Here is a 17,010-nt window from a genome sequence, read left to right as displayed (position 1 = left end):
AGCATCGATTCGCGCTGTAAGCTGATTAACTGCGACTCATAATGTCTCCTGTGCGATGCGATGGAGAGCAGCCATGGCCATGACCGGGAACACCATAAAACCAACGCCCGAACCAACACTGCCGATACTTTAGCATCATCAAACCATACCGATGGAGGGTGAGATGGGGTTAAAAAAACGAAACAAAATCAACCATCGGCGGACAAAGTGACGAGCAGCTTAAGCTACAATTTTCCACTTCCGAGTGTAAAAAAGCAGCACAGGGAGGAAAAAGGATTATATTTTATATGCTTCACTCGTAAATCGAATTTTCAACTACGTGGAGAAAAGTGCGAAAATTCGTCGCTTTTCAGCCCAGGATGTACCGACTCAGTGCGTTGGCGCAGTTATAAAAAGGCTTTTTAGAGCGACTGAGTGTGTGTGTGTGTGTGTGTGTGAGAGTGTGTGGAAGTACATTTTAAAAAGTGCCTCATCTGAGACTTTGTAACAAACGACCGTAAAACACGCTGCTGCTGCGAGAGTGTGTGCGTCATTCAAAAATACCGTGTTTGCTACACTCTGAGGTCAGCAAGGATGCGCATGGAGCACATGGAGCTCGCACACAACAAAAAATCCCCGAGCGACGGGTAGCTTATGTGACACTTTTTGGAGGGTGGTGGTAAGTGAGTAGCTTTTCGTGTCTTTTTGTGAGGGTCAAAAAATAGTGGGAAAAAAACGCACACACAAATACTCCACTGTCCACACGGCTCAGTGCGTCACTGATTTATGTTTGGCAATTGAAATCATCTGCAAACAGTTTCAGCCACACAAACGAACATTTCCCGACCGGTTGGTTTATTTTGGGATGGATTCCGCCCGGCTGGGGCGGTGAAAAAAGCGCACACAGAAACACACGAGCGCGCGCGATGAGAATAATGGTTTGAGAATTGAATATTAATTGATTTTTCGTATCCTTTCCTGCTGCGGCCAAGCGTATACAGGTTGATGCTTGAGCAAACGAACGGTAAGGTACTTCCCCACTCGCCGTTCGGTTCGTCAATATTGGTCCATGTTCAACAGCAACTCCACTCCGATCTCGCTCCCATTCATTCTTCAAGCTTTGGATGCACCTCAACAATGCATCTCAGTTTCGGAGCGGTTCGGAATTGGTTTTTTGCCCGCCCAGCTTGAGAATCGAAGCTCGAATATCTGGGTATTGTTTTTACCCAGTCGCCTTGAACCTATCCATCTGTGTATGTGAGCTGCGGAGAATTATTTAACACACTCCAACCTGGGAGAGCTCCCTTAAACCATTCCGCCACTTGATGGATGTACTCGGACGTACTCGAACGCTTCGCACGCTGGACGCGCTGTTTGCTTTAACGATGACAAGACGAAGTCCCGGCGAAGATTAAAGCGTCAGCACCGACAAGTTCAAACATTACGCCACACATCACCGGTGGAGCGGTGTACATCTTCGGAGGAGGTCTTTTGAACCTCCGCGCTGGACAGGTTCGGTTTTGCGGAGTGGTAGAAACAAACACACGTATCCTCTGATGCTGTGGGGAACTCCACCAAAACGGTTTCCTTTCTGGCAAGGGGATGTCTCTAAATGGGCACACACACAGGCCGAAATTGGTGATACGGTCAGAAGAATGTAACCAACGTGTCACACTGCTCAACCGCCCCACCGTCCGATTGGAACCATTAAAAACGTTTAGCATTTTTTGTCACTTCTGCTGTTTTTTTTTAAACCCGCGCGCGGCAATAAATAGCTTTATAAGATTGCCCCGAAAAAGCTCCTCACCATCAGATAGGTGATGGTGGAATAGCAAAAAAAAAAAAAAAGCAAAAAACCGCACAGGCAAGGGTCCCATCATATCAGTTTGCTATCGGATCAATTCGATCGGTTGCGTCAAGCGCTATTGGTCAAGCGCTGGAAGCTCCATTAATCTACCATCTGCCAATCTGGAGCTAGGCTGGCTCTAATAGCCCTCAGAGCTAAACTCCCTCCCCAAGAAAGAAAAAAAAACCCAAAATAAATAATCGAACCGTTTAAGCTCCGTCCAAGTCCAAAACAGGCACAGGAGAACGCACCAATGAGCCACCCGAAGCCTCATTTGCACACCATTCGATTCGCCGCCATTTGCCCGAACGGTGAACTGCCAATATCTGCCGACATCTTTCGCGGCTGGTAATTAGCATAATTAAGCGATACGAGCCGCTGGCAGGCTATATTTTATATCAAACCGTACGCTGTCTGCCTAACTTTGTGTTTTTTTTCTGTTGCTTCGTTTATGGTGGGTTGACCATTTCCTTACGATCGTTTCGTTTGGCGTTGGTCTGAGGTCGCAATGCTGCTAATGGGATGTTGGATTGCAATCGCCTAAGTGCATTGAGCCTGGTAAAGTGGCAGACTTTTATTTGATAGATATTTCACACGCCCGTGTCACCGTAATTCGCACCGCAGAAGCGTCAAAGTAATACAATTCTTACATCTGCCAGGCGCTATGTAAAGAGAGTTTCCAATTATAACTGAGATGTAAAATTTAGTATCCATATAAAGTCACACGGATGTGTTTTGCACACTTTCAAGAACACTGCCGCCAAAGGATCTCCAAAGAGAGGATCGATCCGTGTCGGAGAATGATTTACGAACGTGATCCGCTCCTTCGATCGCGGTGCGGTTTATGATGGCGGGCTCGAACGCGTTTGTTGATGTATAATCATCTAGGATCAATCCGTTTAGGATCCGCTGTCTCAAGGACAGGCTGACATTGGCGTTTAAGGAAAGGGTGAACAGTAAAAAATGAAGAAAAAAAAACCCCACAGCATAACCACAGAACCGCACGAGACCCGAAACGATTTTTTAATGGAGGGTGAATTCGTCTAAAATTATGTCTACAGTTTCGGTTCACACGCGACGATAACCGCACCGGGCGACGGGCGTCGGGATAACTCCCAAGCTATAAAAGATGCATTTGAGTGTACGTCTCACAACAGCAACAAAAAAAAAAAGAAGCATAACTGGAAGGTTTCTTTGCCCAATTCAGGTTTGATTGCATTTTGCGGTTTCGCTAGAGCGGTTGTTAGGGTTGGAAGAGCCCGAGGACTGGGTGAGTGAATGATTTTATGTCGCTTAGACGTAGCCGTACGGGATCAAAACTTTGATGAAGTTTTGTCGGGCAAAATATATTTTATTACTCTTCCGATAAGCGATAAATTTTATCGACCGGCGGCTTAAGTTGGAAGACTGCATGAAGCCTACAGCGTTGCGACCCGTTTCGCAGACTTCGAGCAGGTATCTTCGAGGAAACTGTTTTACTGCTGATTGGTTTCGCTAAAAATGGAGACTGACAACGATGAAGAGGATTCTATTGGGGTGTAGAGTAACAAGCAGTGGGGTTTTTTTGGCAGTGCTGTCTGCCATTTCCAACGCCACAAAGAACACCTGCCACAGATTGGTCCACGACTCTGCTCCGAACGCACAGCACAATTACTCACAATCAGCGCTGTAACGCGAAGTGTGAACTGTTGAGAATTGGTAATTGATTTCTAATGAGCTCGCGTTGTCTAGCGTTACCACCTAGGGCCTAGGAATGTGGCCACAGTGTGAACAACAACGGGCAAAAAACGGGCTCTTTCAGCTAATGGACACTAACCCTACTAAGCAAGCCCACAGACAGCTCTCCGGCACTGATTCTGTGGCCGATTTTTTGACCTCGATCGATCTCGCGCCCGCGGAAGACAAATGGTTGGTGCCTTCAGCTCAGGCAACCGTCGCAACAATGAGTTCAGGCACAGCAAGTACACAGGGCACCACGCACACACACTCACATGTAAAACGTTGGGGCTAGGTTTTGGATTGGTCGTAATTACGCGGGCATTTCGTACGTGTACGTGAAAGGCTGGCTCGGGGAGACATTGGCGTGGTCCAATTTTCTTCCAAAACCACAGGCACAGACACAAGGAACTGGATGGAGCTTGTACCGGGTTGAAATTTTGAAATTAATCACCACCGACCGACCGGGACTGGAGGGATGAAAATCTCAGAATACACCTTGAACGCAACTTTTTTTCGTTATCCCAAGGAAGGCGTTTTTTGAGCTCCCCTTTTGTTGTTTGCAATATTTTATTTCTCGGCGCAAATGTTGCGCTCATGCGAGGAGAATGTGCGTGGTAAAACAGGGAATACATTCTTCCGTCTCTGTGTGTTTGTGTCTTGTGGGTCTCGAACGTTCAGCGCGAACTAAAAAAGGCCTCTAATCATTAGGTGCATGAAATTATTCATTACCATCATCGAAATGACGCATTCCAGAGGAAGGCTTGAGAGGTTAAAATTTTTCATAACATTTCTTCGTTGTTGTTTGGGGCTTTGTGGCACAGAGCGCAGGTAATTGTTGGTCCGAAAGTGCTCTGCAAGAGAGAAGTCACCATTTCGCGTTCCGGTGTGCATAATTATCCTCTCCACAGGATATTGTGTGTGTGTGTGTGGCTGCACGGACGATTGATGATCGGTGCTGCGGTCTGGTACGATTGATGTGCAATTCCACAAAGAATGATGAACGACGACGATGAAGGCGACGTCCAAACCAGCTTGTTGCACACCCGCAGGCATTATGCAATTTTGCCGATGCACACACACACAGCCATTCGTCCGTGGTTTTATCTCAGATTTTGTGCTCTTTATTTTGCCCTCTCCCATCGAGGCACCGTGGCCGTGTCGAGATGTTGAGCGATTGATTCGACAACAGTGATCAGCATTCATCAAACCACAGCACATTTTTTGCCATTGCTGCTCCATCGAGGATGAGGTCAACCGCTTGATATTGACCAGTGGTTGGGCATTTTTTGCCGTTTGTTGCTGTTGCAGCAGACATTCCCATTAATGGGACATAATTTCAAGCGTGACATTAATCGACAGAATCAAGTGGCATCGATTGAACCGGAGCTGGAATTACAAGCAAGTGCAAAAGTATATGCAACCGGTAGAGCCACTGAAGTGCCTTGAAGTAAGTAAAAAGTCATATTTTTCGGACCTCGACAATGGTCATGTTCACCGTTAATGGACGCTAATGATATGGACAAGACATGGCATCAATTTTTGCACCAAACACACGGTGCACCGCACTATCAATCCGAGCCTCGTGGTAAGGGGGAAGGTTTGTGCTCAGGTTGTGCTCTGATATCAATTAGCGCATCACTTACAGCGAGACGTGTCCACGCTGCGACGCTCTATATCAGCGCTGGACGATCTTGTTGGCTGGCGTCATTTATTAGCTCGGTCGGTATCTCAAAAAGGAAAGGAAATGAATCCAACCGCACACGCACACACACACTTAGGTTCCATTCCATCCATCTGTCACTGTCACCGTTCTGCACCGTCCTGCCGTTTAGGGGAAGCCGGTTTGCGGTCCGGTTTTCGGGAACGGTTTGATAAATGATTGGAACATCCCGAAAGCTCATTCTCATGCTTCGCTCATTCTTTGGACAATGGAGGCGAGATCATGCGAGCGTGTGTACCGCTCGATCAACCAAAAATGAAATGTCCTGCTCTTAAGGATCTCATTTCAAAGGCGACATCGAAAGCTCATCTCCAGCTGCTGATTAAACATGCCAGAGGTAATCGAGCGGAATTGCGCCGGACACCTAGGGCGCGGTCCCGGTAGCAGATTGAGGTGCTACAATGTAACAAGAGAGAGAGCGTGTGTGTGTGTGTGTGTGTATGTGTGGGAAAATAAAAATGGTAGCCCAGGCAAGGTGACGGTTTGGGCCAGTTTGAACGACTTCTGAACACAAGTCGGTTCCCGCGAGCGCGTGGAGGTAATGATGGACGGGAATTGGATGCATTAATCAATGACACGATCGGGCGACTTTCATCGGACGACATCATGGTCGCTAATGGAACGAGTTTTTTCTACTGTATTTCCATCCTCTCATTCCTTGCCAGAGGCTTCATTTTTAGCCTGCAACCATTGAATGCAACTCGATCGATTGCGAGCGCAGGCAAATCGAATATCGATCGACAGGGCCCCGTTATTACGCAAAGTGTCTGAGGCTTTGAGCCTTCGATAATTATAATTCTCACCAGCCCCGACAAACGAACGAGCTTCAATGGGAAGCGGGGAGATTTATAGCCTGCATCGTTGGCGACATAATGATAAGATTGCACACTTGTGGAGGCACGATTATGAGCGGGCCCGGTCGGTGTGTCATGCAGCGGAATGACAGCAAACGGAACACAAGTGGACCAAGAAGGAGCAAGTGGTTAAAGAAAAATTGCACCGGGGAAGAGTGGGGTGCAACAAAAACACCCCTGGATGGATAAAATAATTATCATCACCGCTGGACCGCAAGTGATTCGCCACCATAAATCAAAAGTGCAACGTTTCGCTTGCCTTTTTGTTCTCGGTGCATCGTGGTGGAGAAACTTCCGCTCAGTATGCAATCGATCGTTGGGTTTTTTGTGTAGCGGCGCTCTCTTTTTTTGCAGGTCCAAGGTGTAATGCAGCGTTACTTTGTCGTTCCCTCTTTTTTTGTTGGTTGGAGAGCAATGGAACGCCCCAATGTGCAGAAGATTCTGTCGAGGTGGCAGAAGAGAAGCCACAAGTGCTATTCTTACGACCGGGATTCATTGCCTGCCACGCCATTTGTCATGCCAGGCATTGTGTGGCGTGGAAGTGCACTAACATCAAATGGTGTGTCATTTGTTTCGTGTTGAATTGGACATTGTAGCGACGGTTGGCTGAGCTATTAATGGAGTAAGAAGTGAATACATCTCCCATTCATAGTCTCCAAGGTTGAGTCTTCAATCCCTTAATGGCATTCCAAAATCTCGCATCCAGCGTGACAAAGGTATTGGACTGACTCAAAACCTCAAACATTAAACAACACTTGACACACACACACACACATAGCACGGTCGGGCGTTGTATAATGAGCAAAAAGACAAACGAAACACACTCCACAGCCGTTTCACAGCCTCTTCAGCACGATGGACGATGGACCGGTTGTAGAATTTCATTCAAGAATGTCACACTCAAAACGTACCGCCCGGGCCATTACCGATTCTTGCCACTTGGACTGGAGAGGAGAAAAGTAAGCTGGAAACAGGAAACGAATCCATCCATCCATTTGCCCACTTGGCGTTTCCTGTATGTATAGGTGTGTGTTTTTTATCGCCATCCACCATGGCAGGACTCTAGGGCGGCTCGGAATGTGTTAAATATAGCAACATAACACTAATTAATGTTATTTCTCTTTAATGTTGCCCCATGCCGCGCGACGAGCGCTTTTTTTCTTCGGATTAAGCCACTCAAGTCTGAAACGTGGTGTTCGGAGCGCCCTCTAGGGAGACAGTGGTGGGAATAACAAAAAAAAAAATTCAAAACCTGTCATACGACCGATCGTTCGCCACTAAAGTGTACAAGTTGATGAAGGATTGTCCCCCTCCGGGTGGACGTATATGGGACACTTATTCCGAAAGTGTACGTTTTTTGTTGCTTTTGTGCCGTCCAACGTCCAACCGAAACATCCATACACTTTTGGGTGATTATTTTATCGCCATTTTGAAATCAGCGTTTGCTTATTTTTTCTGTTTGCTCTTTCTTCTGCGACTCTTCTTTTGGAAAGCAAAAAAAAAACGCGTTTCCAACCATCGCTCCTGTGGCAGGCGACCGATGATGGCGAATGAATAAATTATTCAAATCGAACGATTCATCCGTCCAGCTTCCAGGCGAGTGTCTTGCGGTACACGCTCACCGTCTTCAGGCACGATCGATCGAGCCCAAACATTGCCAAGGGCTGTGTGTGGTGGAGAGAAAAAAAACTCTCTTGTTCCTGTAAGTTTGGACCATCGGCCCCAAAGTGCCTGGCGAAGGAGAAAAGGCAGTTGCGTTTGTTGGAATGAGAAGCTATTAAAAATTCGTTTCTTACCAGCACTTTCCTTCCTGTCGTCTTCAAACACTCCCCACACCGACCAAGCGAAACCTATGCAAATCAAATGAGTTGAAGACTCCAGAGTTTTTTTTGTGCTGTTGCTCTGCTCTCACGTGAAGGCTTTCTTGTATGTTCGGTCCTCCACTCCGTACGAGAGCACTCCCCGCGCAAAGCCTCAGAAGGGAAAGGTAGTACCAGACAGCTTGAAGACTCCCTCGATCTCGATCTCCCGATGGTCGGTGGTGGTAGCTCTCGTAACTTTGTCATCGGCACCGCCTGGCACAAAACGGGCAAAAGAGTCCGGCTGAAGAGCCGAAGGTCTCCGCCGTCTTATCGAGTGGCGAACTAAACCGCTCACGAACCGTTTATGTTATTGTTTTCTAATGATCTATTGAATTTTAATGGGCAAAACCTTCACCCCGCGGAAGGAGCGTTATCTCCCGTAGCCCGTTACTCAGCTTCAGCGCACCATAATTCCAAGTGTTGAAAGTGGCGCGTTTAGGAAAACAATACAAAAAGGGGAGCACCAGCGCAGGCAACGATTGTGGCGAAGTTTTGAACCACATTTGGACACACGTCAAGCAGTTAAGGGAGTGAGAAATTTGCAAAAAAAACGAGTTGCAAAATAAGTCAGTCATCACGCACCGTGCCAAATGCGTCTGATGCCAATTGCCAGGCAGAGAACTTCTCAAAACGCAGACACCGAACCGAAAGGACCGCCACAACCATTCACAGGGATGTGGGAAAAAAACGGCATCAAGGCATTTCCTCCGGGTTCGCCGAGTGGTGCACACTTCTGGAAACAGACTTTTAAAAACAGCTCACAGCTCTTCATCGCAACGGCAAGGATGGAATAAAATTTGCATCCGTAAGAGCTCGATTAAGCGATACACGCCCCAGCCCAAACCGCCCTGCGCGAATGGAATGTGCTTCACAAGGATTGCAGTGAGCAGTAGTTCCCAGGCAGCGGCTGTGGGGGTTTGAACCGCACCAGCGACTTACAGCGTCCTATTTTGTTTGTGTGTGTTCATTCTTCCATCGACAAAACACACACGTGTACTTTTGCTTCTCCGTGTGGTATGTAAACAGCTCTCGAAAGCGAAGCGCAAAGTAGGAACAAATAAACCTGCACTCAGGGACTCCATTAGCCCTTTTTTCCAGAAGGTTGTTATGCACGCGATGCTTACAAGGGATGTAAGCTTTCTTTCCTGCGAAGTGGAGAGGAGGCACTTTCCACGGCAACCTTGGAAACCGAACAGCGGAGGGTTGCATGAAGCAGGCTCGAGAGCCCGAGACCAGATTTATATTACTTTAACTGATTAAAGTCCGTTCTGTTCGGCTGATAAACGATTACGGAGCAGAAGTTCCTGATTTCCAAAAACTGAGGAAAAAGTACAATCTCATCCGGACCCGGACTAACACCGTGTAACGTGATACAGTCTTAGAGTGTACGAATTCACACCATCAAGAACGAACCACCGCAGCAACTGCGACTTTGCGGTGGGCTCCAAAAATGGATCGAGTCCATTAGCAGCGCAGTGCTTCATCACTCACACCGAAACGGTCGGGTTCGGAACTGGTTGTGGAGCAGGCGAGAGGCCTACTTGAGTTATAATTTTTATCCAACGGCAAACCTTCAAACTGCCAGTAACTCCAGGAACAGCAACTCTGTGTTGCACTGGATGCTGGCGAAATATCACACCATCGCACGAGGCGAGGACGAGTAGCAGGCAGTCTTATCGCAGCGCTGGAATCAATAATCAGACGAGGACGAGGTGATGTGTTCGGGGAAGATGCATTGCGGTTTTGCTCCATCCGAAGAATTGCGGCAACATCGGGCGGGTTGGGAAAGGTTTCTTTTCCGATTCTGAAGATGCTGGTGGCCCTGGCCCTGGATACGTTACGTGTACCTTCTTTCTTGGTGTGTTCTCAGTTTCACGTCCCCACAGTCGGAACAAGTTTTGCGCTTGCTTTCCAAGAGGACCTTGGGGCATCGTACACGGTACACGGGATACACGGTGTATAATTATAAAAGAATTCAATGTAATTATTTCCCTCCACACCCAGCTCCGACACAAACGAAACACGTTCCACGTGCGCGGCGGAGGTTGAGTTATCGTACGTGAGCCGTTTACGTTAGTGGACAACCGTTTCTGGAGGCCGTCGCCGGCGTCGTCCAAGCGCTACAGTAAGTCGGAAGGTTCCTTTTTGTTTGTTCCTTGGGTAGGTTTCGTTCATCCGTCTTTCATTTAATAGTTTTGGGGAGTTTTTAGCCCTTTCAGTTGGTTCGATTTGTTCCATTGCTGTGCTGTGTGGTGGCTGTCTCCCGACCCCAGCTACATTGTCTCCCGACCCCAGCACAGTTTTGCACACGGAAAGCAAGGAAATTGGCAAGGAAATCGGTTACGGTTTCGGAGACCAAACACAAGAACTGCAGCAGCAAACAATCAGAAAAGTGCAGCACTGGCTGGAATCAAATTGCAAAAGTTCCCTTCTGCTTTTCTCGGTCTTGTTTCATTCTTTGGACCCCTTTTTGTGGTTGTGAGTGTGTCCACGTTCACAAACTCTCTCACACGAGCAGGTTTTAGAGAAGCCACAGCCATTTTAGGAGAAATGTTTGGGTGTGAGTCTGCTGGTGAGCCGGAAAGCGGAGCAACTTTTTCATCCCTACTTTTTTGGAGCAAATTTCAAACCAAATCCACTGACTGGAATCAACAGATTACGGCTAAGGGAAGCCAATTTGGGTGCCCAAAGTTCGATTACATTTTAGAAACTAGCATCACACCCAAAGAGGGTCTGTTCCGGGCAGACCAGAATGGGATGCAAAGAATTAATCAAGCGTTAAAAACAATTGCCCAGTTTTGGAAGGTTTGCTTTCTTTCCGTTTTTTACTAACATCCCAAAAGACCTTCCCTCGTTTACTATAAAAAGCGACTATCCGTTAAAATTTAAGTTAGTTGAAAAACTCCCACACAAGAACGGACCCGCCCTGTCAGGTGCATGTTAACTCTCGTAGCACAAAACTCAAAACCTACATATGCTTTCGGTGCTGACAAGGGTGAACCTATTGCTTCCCTTTACCGGAAAAGCGTCCCAATAACTAGGTATACCGAGCAGGCACCCTTCGCTTCCGATCGCCTTTTCGCCCTTGGACCAGCTATCTTTCAGCGGGTGCAGCAAAACAGTTTACTTTTAGCCGTACTCAAATTAATGTTTTGCTAGATGTTTTACATGCAATTCGGGGAAGAGTTTTGCTGAGCGACGTGCCGTGTCTGGTTGCAGTTTCCGGCAGTTTGCAGCCAGGACCAAGTAGCAGGACAAGTTTGCACAGTTTGCTTCAGCACTCCATAAGAACGGGGTGCACGTTCATGACGAGCGATGGGAGCAGCAAAACTTTGCTTCTGTGCAGTGAAAACTAACACGCCCTTGGCTCTTGGCTGTGGCATTCTTGTTCGGTCAAGAGTTACTTTGAGCCCGGTACGGTCGCCGGGGGATGTGGGGCTTTCTTTTTGGAGCCTTTTTGCTGGCACATACGAGCTGTTATCGTTGATTGAATATCATCACGGGTGAAAACTATTTTTATTTGGAATATTGAGTGAAGTAAATATTCTGCGAAGTAGTGATACATTGCCCGAAGGTGATGAATATTAAATGCAATATGGTTTGCACTGGGTTGTTGATTTATTCATATGCTGATAGAAAAAGTTGATCTGTGTTGGGGAACAATAAAAAAGTGTTGTTTAGCTCTGTTTGCGAATCAGCTTGCATTGCTCTTGGTGACTTTAAGTAATGGGAAATTTATTCGCTTTGAAAACGCCTGTTGGTAAGCAATCTGCATCAAATTCACACTAAAAAGCCACTTTGTACTAACAATTAGTTAATTGTTGCATACAAAACAACATTTCAAAAGACTCGTTTTCACATAATTTGCTAAATAACAGAACATTGCTCAAAGAAAAAAGGGACCAAGCTAAACATGACCCCAAAATTGCCAATTATTTCTCCACACGCACCGTTTAAACCAGCCTCTCGGTAAAATATTGAGACACTTTTAATGCTTAATTGAATGCAATATTTCATGTTTTAATTAACGGAACTTAATACCACAACCGCCCTGTCAAAGACAGGTCCTCCCGAAAGTCACGAAACGCATAATGGTAAGTTTTATTTCAAAGTAATTAATTGCCCAAGACACACACACGGGCAACAGACAGAGCCAAGCCGGCTCCTGATAGAATCGTTGTCGATTGTTCTTCCCCGAAACAGAAAAACAGCAACAACAAGACCACTATATAATTTACTCTCACTTCTTGCGTATATCCTGCGTACAGAGAGGATCCTGTATCGTGGCAAGTGAGTAGAACAAAAACACTCTGGGCTGACTTTACGAAAAAAAAAAACGGAGGTGCGATTTTCGATTCCCGTTCACTTGGCGGCGTTTGTTGGCCGCTTCCTTCCTTCGGGCGGTAAACGCTTGATAAATTAACTCCGATAAGAGCAGTGCAGTGTCTCGCTACACCATGCAACATGCAGCACGCCAGTGCATGCTGGTGCAATAAAGCTGCTTTTTTTTGGGGGGTTGATGGTGGTGAGTTGTTGCTTTTTTCTCTCTCTCTTTGGTTGTGTATGCTAAACTCAAACGCATCCTGCACCGGACGTGATGGTGTCGTCATTGGTTTTTTTTTTGCTCACTTTACGCTCGCCTCGCTCGCGTTTGCCTCCCTGGGGCGACTGCCCATTTGCATATTAATGAGCAGGCAGGATGTAGTGTGTGGATCCTGCGAGGAGGATATCCCGTTGCAAAACTCAATTAAAGTCAGCGCTGGGATGAAAGTCGAAAATGAGGCGAAATTGCTAAAAGTTTCAAAAGTGGCTTCAAAAAAACCCCATTGCAATGTTTCACTTTGAACTCACAAACACACTTATGTGCATGGTGCAACTCGGTTGATCAGGTGTATTTTTCGGTGCATGTTTTGGGCAACATTAATTGGCAACACTTAATGCAATGTTGACGTGCATGGAACAAAGTAAATGGGTTTGATAATGAGCGACGGCTTCAATTAAATGTCGGCAACTGTTTCTGCTCCTACGGCTGCTTCGCTTATGACACGATTACACCATCTTCTCCTTTGCCTCGGCACTCAGAACGGAACAGCATTCGAGCAAAGTGTGAATTAAATTAGGATTAAGGTACGAGATAATTCAAATCCACCTCCCCTTTTTATTCACTGTAAAAATAGCACTTTATTCCTTTTTCTTCAAACCTCAATCAGCCCTGAATGTGTTTTCCTTCCCACAATCGATCTCAACCAACCGGAACCCGGGCACTCCGGCCCGGCAAACGGAAATGGAGCGAAATTATTGCAAAATCGATCGTTACACCATTGCACACACAGAAAGACTCGCAAACGCCCTTCCATTGCCAGTTCTATTCCTGCCCGGAACGTGAGAAGAATATCCATCGCGTCCCGATCGCGTCCAGTTTCGTGCAATCGTAAAAGGGGGGAAACAAACGGGCAAGCAGGAATGGAACAATTGCAAACCATCAAAACCGGAACGGAAGAGCCGGACCATCGTGCCGAACAGAAATGCAACCGTAACCACCTGTTGTTACGCTAATTTCTGTGTTTCCACTCCTTCGGCGGAGCACTTCCACCGGAAGATAAGGATCGGGACGTGATCGGTGATGGGTTGGCAGCGCCATTTTACGAACACACACCACAAAAAAAAAGAAGGAAGAAAAGCAAACCAGTCCAACCGAGCCACAATTTATTCCATGTTTTATTTTTGCACTCTTTTTCGATCAATTTAGTATCTCTTCTTTGGCTGTTCTTGTTCTGTTTTTTTTTTGTGGAAGCAAGATGCACTTAAATTGCTTGTGTGTGTGTGGGTCTGTGTGTACATAAACGCTCCGTTAATTACAGAAGCGCAATGAGAGCCTTTTTTTTGTTCGATTCCTTCTTCTTGAACGGTTTTCCCACTCCTCGCACGCCCTAACGCGTTTAATTTCAACACAATTGCAACCGTTTCGCTTGCTTTTGTTTGCTTCCGCACTTCCGGTGCATGCTGCAATTGAGGTTTTGTCTCGCTTTTCTTCTCCCCCCATAGGCTACCAATGTTTGTGGCCAATGTTTGTTCTGGTTGGCGTTTATGCTTGCTTTCCACATACGAAATGGTGTTCCCGCATTCGTACGTACGCTGGGACTAGTAATTGTGCAAATATTTATCTCTTAGAGTGCAATGTTCCCAAGATGGTAGAAAATGGGATTGGTTTCTGGTTGTATTAATTGCTTTGCTAAAGAAAAAGGAGCTTTAAAATGCGCTTGCAATAAGCTACCGGCATGGGCAAGCTTGAATAATTAGCAATTATTATAATGTAAGATCAACAACAACAGCACCGATCTACAAGCGGGAAACCTATTATTGCAAACGCTTCCAGCGCTATAAATCACAACCCTATCGTTCGTGACCGCAACCGTCCCAAAAACGCATGCTACCTTTAACATGATGTTTTCCGTGTTTCCCGACACAAACTCTAACCACAGCCTGGGGCCCCGACCCGAACCAAATTGGCACGCAATCTGGCGTACAATTAAAACCACGAACCCGCACAGACGGCCCCGTTTTCGCTCAATTTGCGTTTGCGTGCGAACCATACACGTACGTCACCTCGTGTCACCCTGCTGGGGGTTGGTGGTAAAACGATGAGTTACAGAAACGCAAATCACAGTGACATTTACACGAGCAAGCACACGCAAGTCGCCGGGCCGGGCCGCTGCCGGAACAATTGCCAGCCAAGCCGCTCGGTCTAGGCACGCGATTTAGACAAGACGCCCCTGGTTGGCCGTTTTGCGTGAGAAACCTTCCCAACTAGGGCCCTCCATTTGTGCCAACCGCTTGGAGCGGTAAATTAAAAGAGCTCTGTTTTAAAACTGCTTAAGAATACATTACAACACGAAACACTCAACCGGGACGGCGATCGATCCCACGGGTTCTCGGCTGTGTGTTTTTTTCTCTTTCTTTCTGGGAAGGAACAGATAAATCATCGTGAAATCAGTTTTTTTTGTGTGCCCGAGGACACGCAAAAGATAATGATGCCGAACGTGGAAAAAGGATACGCTGAGGGATCGATCGTTAGAAGTTTTAGGAGCGTGTTTTTTGGAGGGAACAAAATTGATAAAGCGTAATTGGCGGTTTGCGCACGGGAAAAGCCTTCAGGGAGACGGTTCCCGCTTAAAGTGTTGCTGCCCTTGAGGAGGGCTTTTTTGTTAGCCTCCCAAGGATGCAGAGAAATTCAAATTACACATTACGTGAAAACTTGTCCTACCTGTGATCGCGCAGATGATCCTGCCTTCGGAACGCCTTCAGACAGATGTCACACGAGTACGGCCGCTCGTCCGTGTGCGTCCGCTCGTGGATGAGCAGGTTGTACGATTTGGTGAACTGGCGGTTGCAGAACTTGCAGATGAACTGTTTCTTGGGCCGGGAGGCACGCCCGGGCGCACGCAGCAGTCTTCGATCGAGCCCGGCATGCATGCCGGGTGGGACGCCCGGCGGGTACAGCCCTACGCCGGCCGGTGGAAACGTGAACGTGCCGGCGGACGTGGGCGATGGTCCCGGACCGCCAAGGAACGCTCCCGGCGGTGGATAAATGCCGGAAGGGGACTGTACCGGTGGACCGCCGGGGCGTGGAAGTAGCATGGCGGCGGCTGCCGCTTCCCTCAACGCGAGCTCTTTGCGCTTGTCGGCCATCATGGCCATCAGTTCGTAGCTAGAGCCACGCTTTGGGACACCTTCCTTGGACAGGCCGTCCGGTGGACCTTCCAGCACGCCCGGATAGAGGCTGGGTCGAAGCGCTCGGGACGGTAGCACCGGAACAAAGGCTGAGCTTTCCCGTCCATGGTGCTGGGGCGGGCCACCCCCGGACGCCATCATGTGATGCTGAAAGGCCAGCTGGCTTTCGTATCCGCTCGAGGAGGAGGACGGCGTTCGGGCACTGCCACTGCCGGAACCGCCCGACGAGCCACGGATGGTGGGTGAGGTTGGCGGGCCACCGTTGCCGGCGAGGAATTGATCGATGCGCGACGATCGGGACAGTGTCGCGAGACCACGGTCGTCCAGCGTTGGACCTTCGGTGGGCATTTTGGTGGCGCGTCTGGAGAAGAAACAAGAAAAAACGGGAATAATAGAATTAAAAATTGAACCAACGTGAATGCTAAAATGAGTAAACGGTTGAAAAAACGACCAAAAAGATACTTTTAGCTAATGCCTCGAAATAGAGATATACAGGTCTCAACGAACCCGTTGCAAACACCCGTCGATGTATGAGGAAGATATCATTTTGGCTAACGTACACCCCAAACACATATAGGCGTTTCGCCCGGGCGTGGTACGATCGCGGCCAATGATTTATTGAAGGCTTTTCTCGCTTTTCTCTCTCTCTTTCTCTCTTCCCGCTGCTGCTGTTGTTGTTGTTAGCCAGCAACACGGGTCACGGGAGATTCGGGGTGTTTCGTTTGCATTTTTCGTCAGCACCCTCGCAGCCAGCCAGCGCACACACTAATATGCGCTCTGTTGCCTTCGGGGGTTCTGAACAAATATTGGTCTTCGTTCTTTGCCTCCTGCCACCGGCCGAGGCAAGATTGTTGCTTTTGGGCCCCGCCCGCCCTGCTCGTCTGGTGCGTGTCCGGTTGAATATATATTTTGGCCAAACGTAAACATTTTCTCTGCCACGGTTCGTCCTTTTTTCCCTACTCATGCACACACTCCGCTGCTGCTCTGCTGGCGAGGTTGATAAGCTTTCAGCGAGAGAAAGAGTGTAAGTAAACAATCGACTCAAGAGCGAAGGGAGAGCCAAAAAAAAGCGGACGGAGGAGGAAAGAAAGCACAACAAGGCAAGGGCCACGCCAGGCCCAGACACATGCAATCTAACGCTGGAGCACCATAAAGCATATAGGCACTGCTGCAGGGCTGTTGTGGAATGTTTTCGGTGTGATGTGTTTTTGTTCCATATGCATACACGTACACACACACACTCATCTCCAGTAAGCAAGAAGGCAGCGAGAAAATTGGGAAAGAATTAAAGAACTACAT

At 47.6% G+C, this 17,010-nt stretch overlaps 1 protein-coding gene across 1 annotated transcript in view; it reads right to left on the bottom strand.

The window, feature by feature from the left end:
- LOC120955790 (protein bowel) overlaps positions 1 to 17,010 on the bottom strand; it is a 41,652-nt gene that overhangs the window by 7,519 nt on the left and 17,123 nt on the right. The window contains exon 2 of the mRNA XM_040376940.2: positions 15,245 to 16,072. Coding sequence (XP_040232874.2) covers positions 15,245 to 16,059 — 815 coding nt within the window. The 5' untranslated portion in view covers positions 16,060 to 16,072. The remainder of the gene's footprint in view (positions 1 to 15,244; positions 16,073 to 17,010) is intronic.

Source organism: Anopheles coluzzii, chromosome 3, assembly GCF_943734685.1.
Source record: "Anopheles coluzzii chromosome 3, AcolN3, whole genome shotgun sequence".
NCBI lineage: Eukaryota > Metazoa > Arthropoda > Insecta > Diptera > Culicidae > Anopheles > Anopheles coluzzii.
This window is presented reverse-complemented; position numbering and strand designations above follow the sequence as displayed.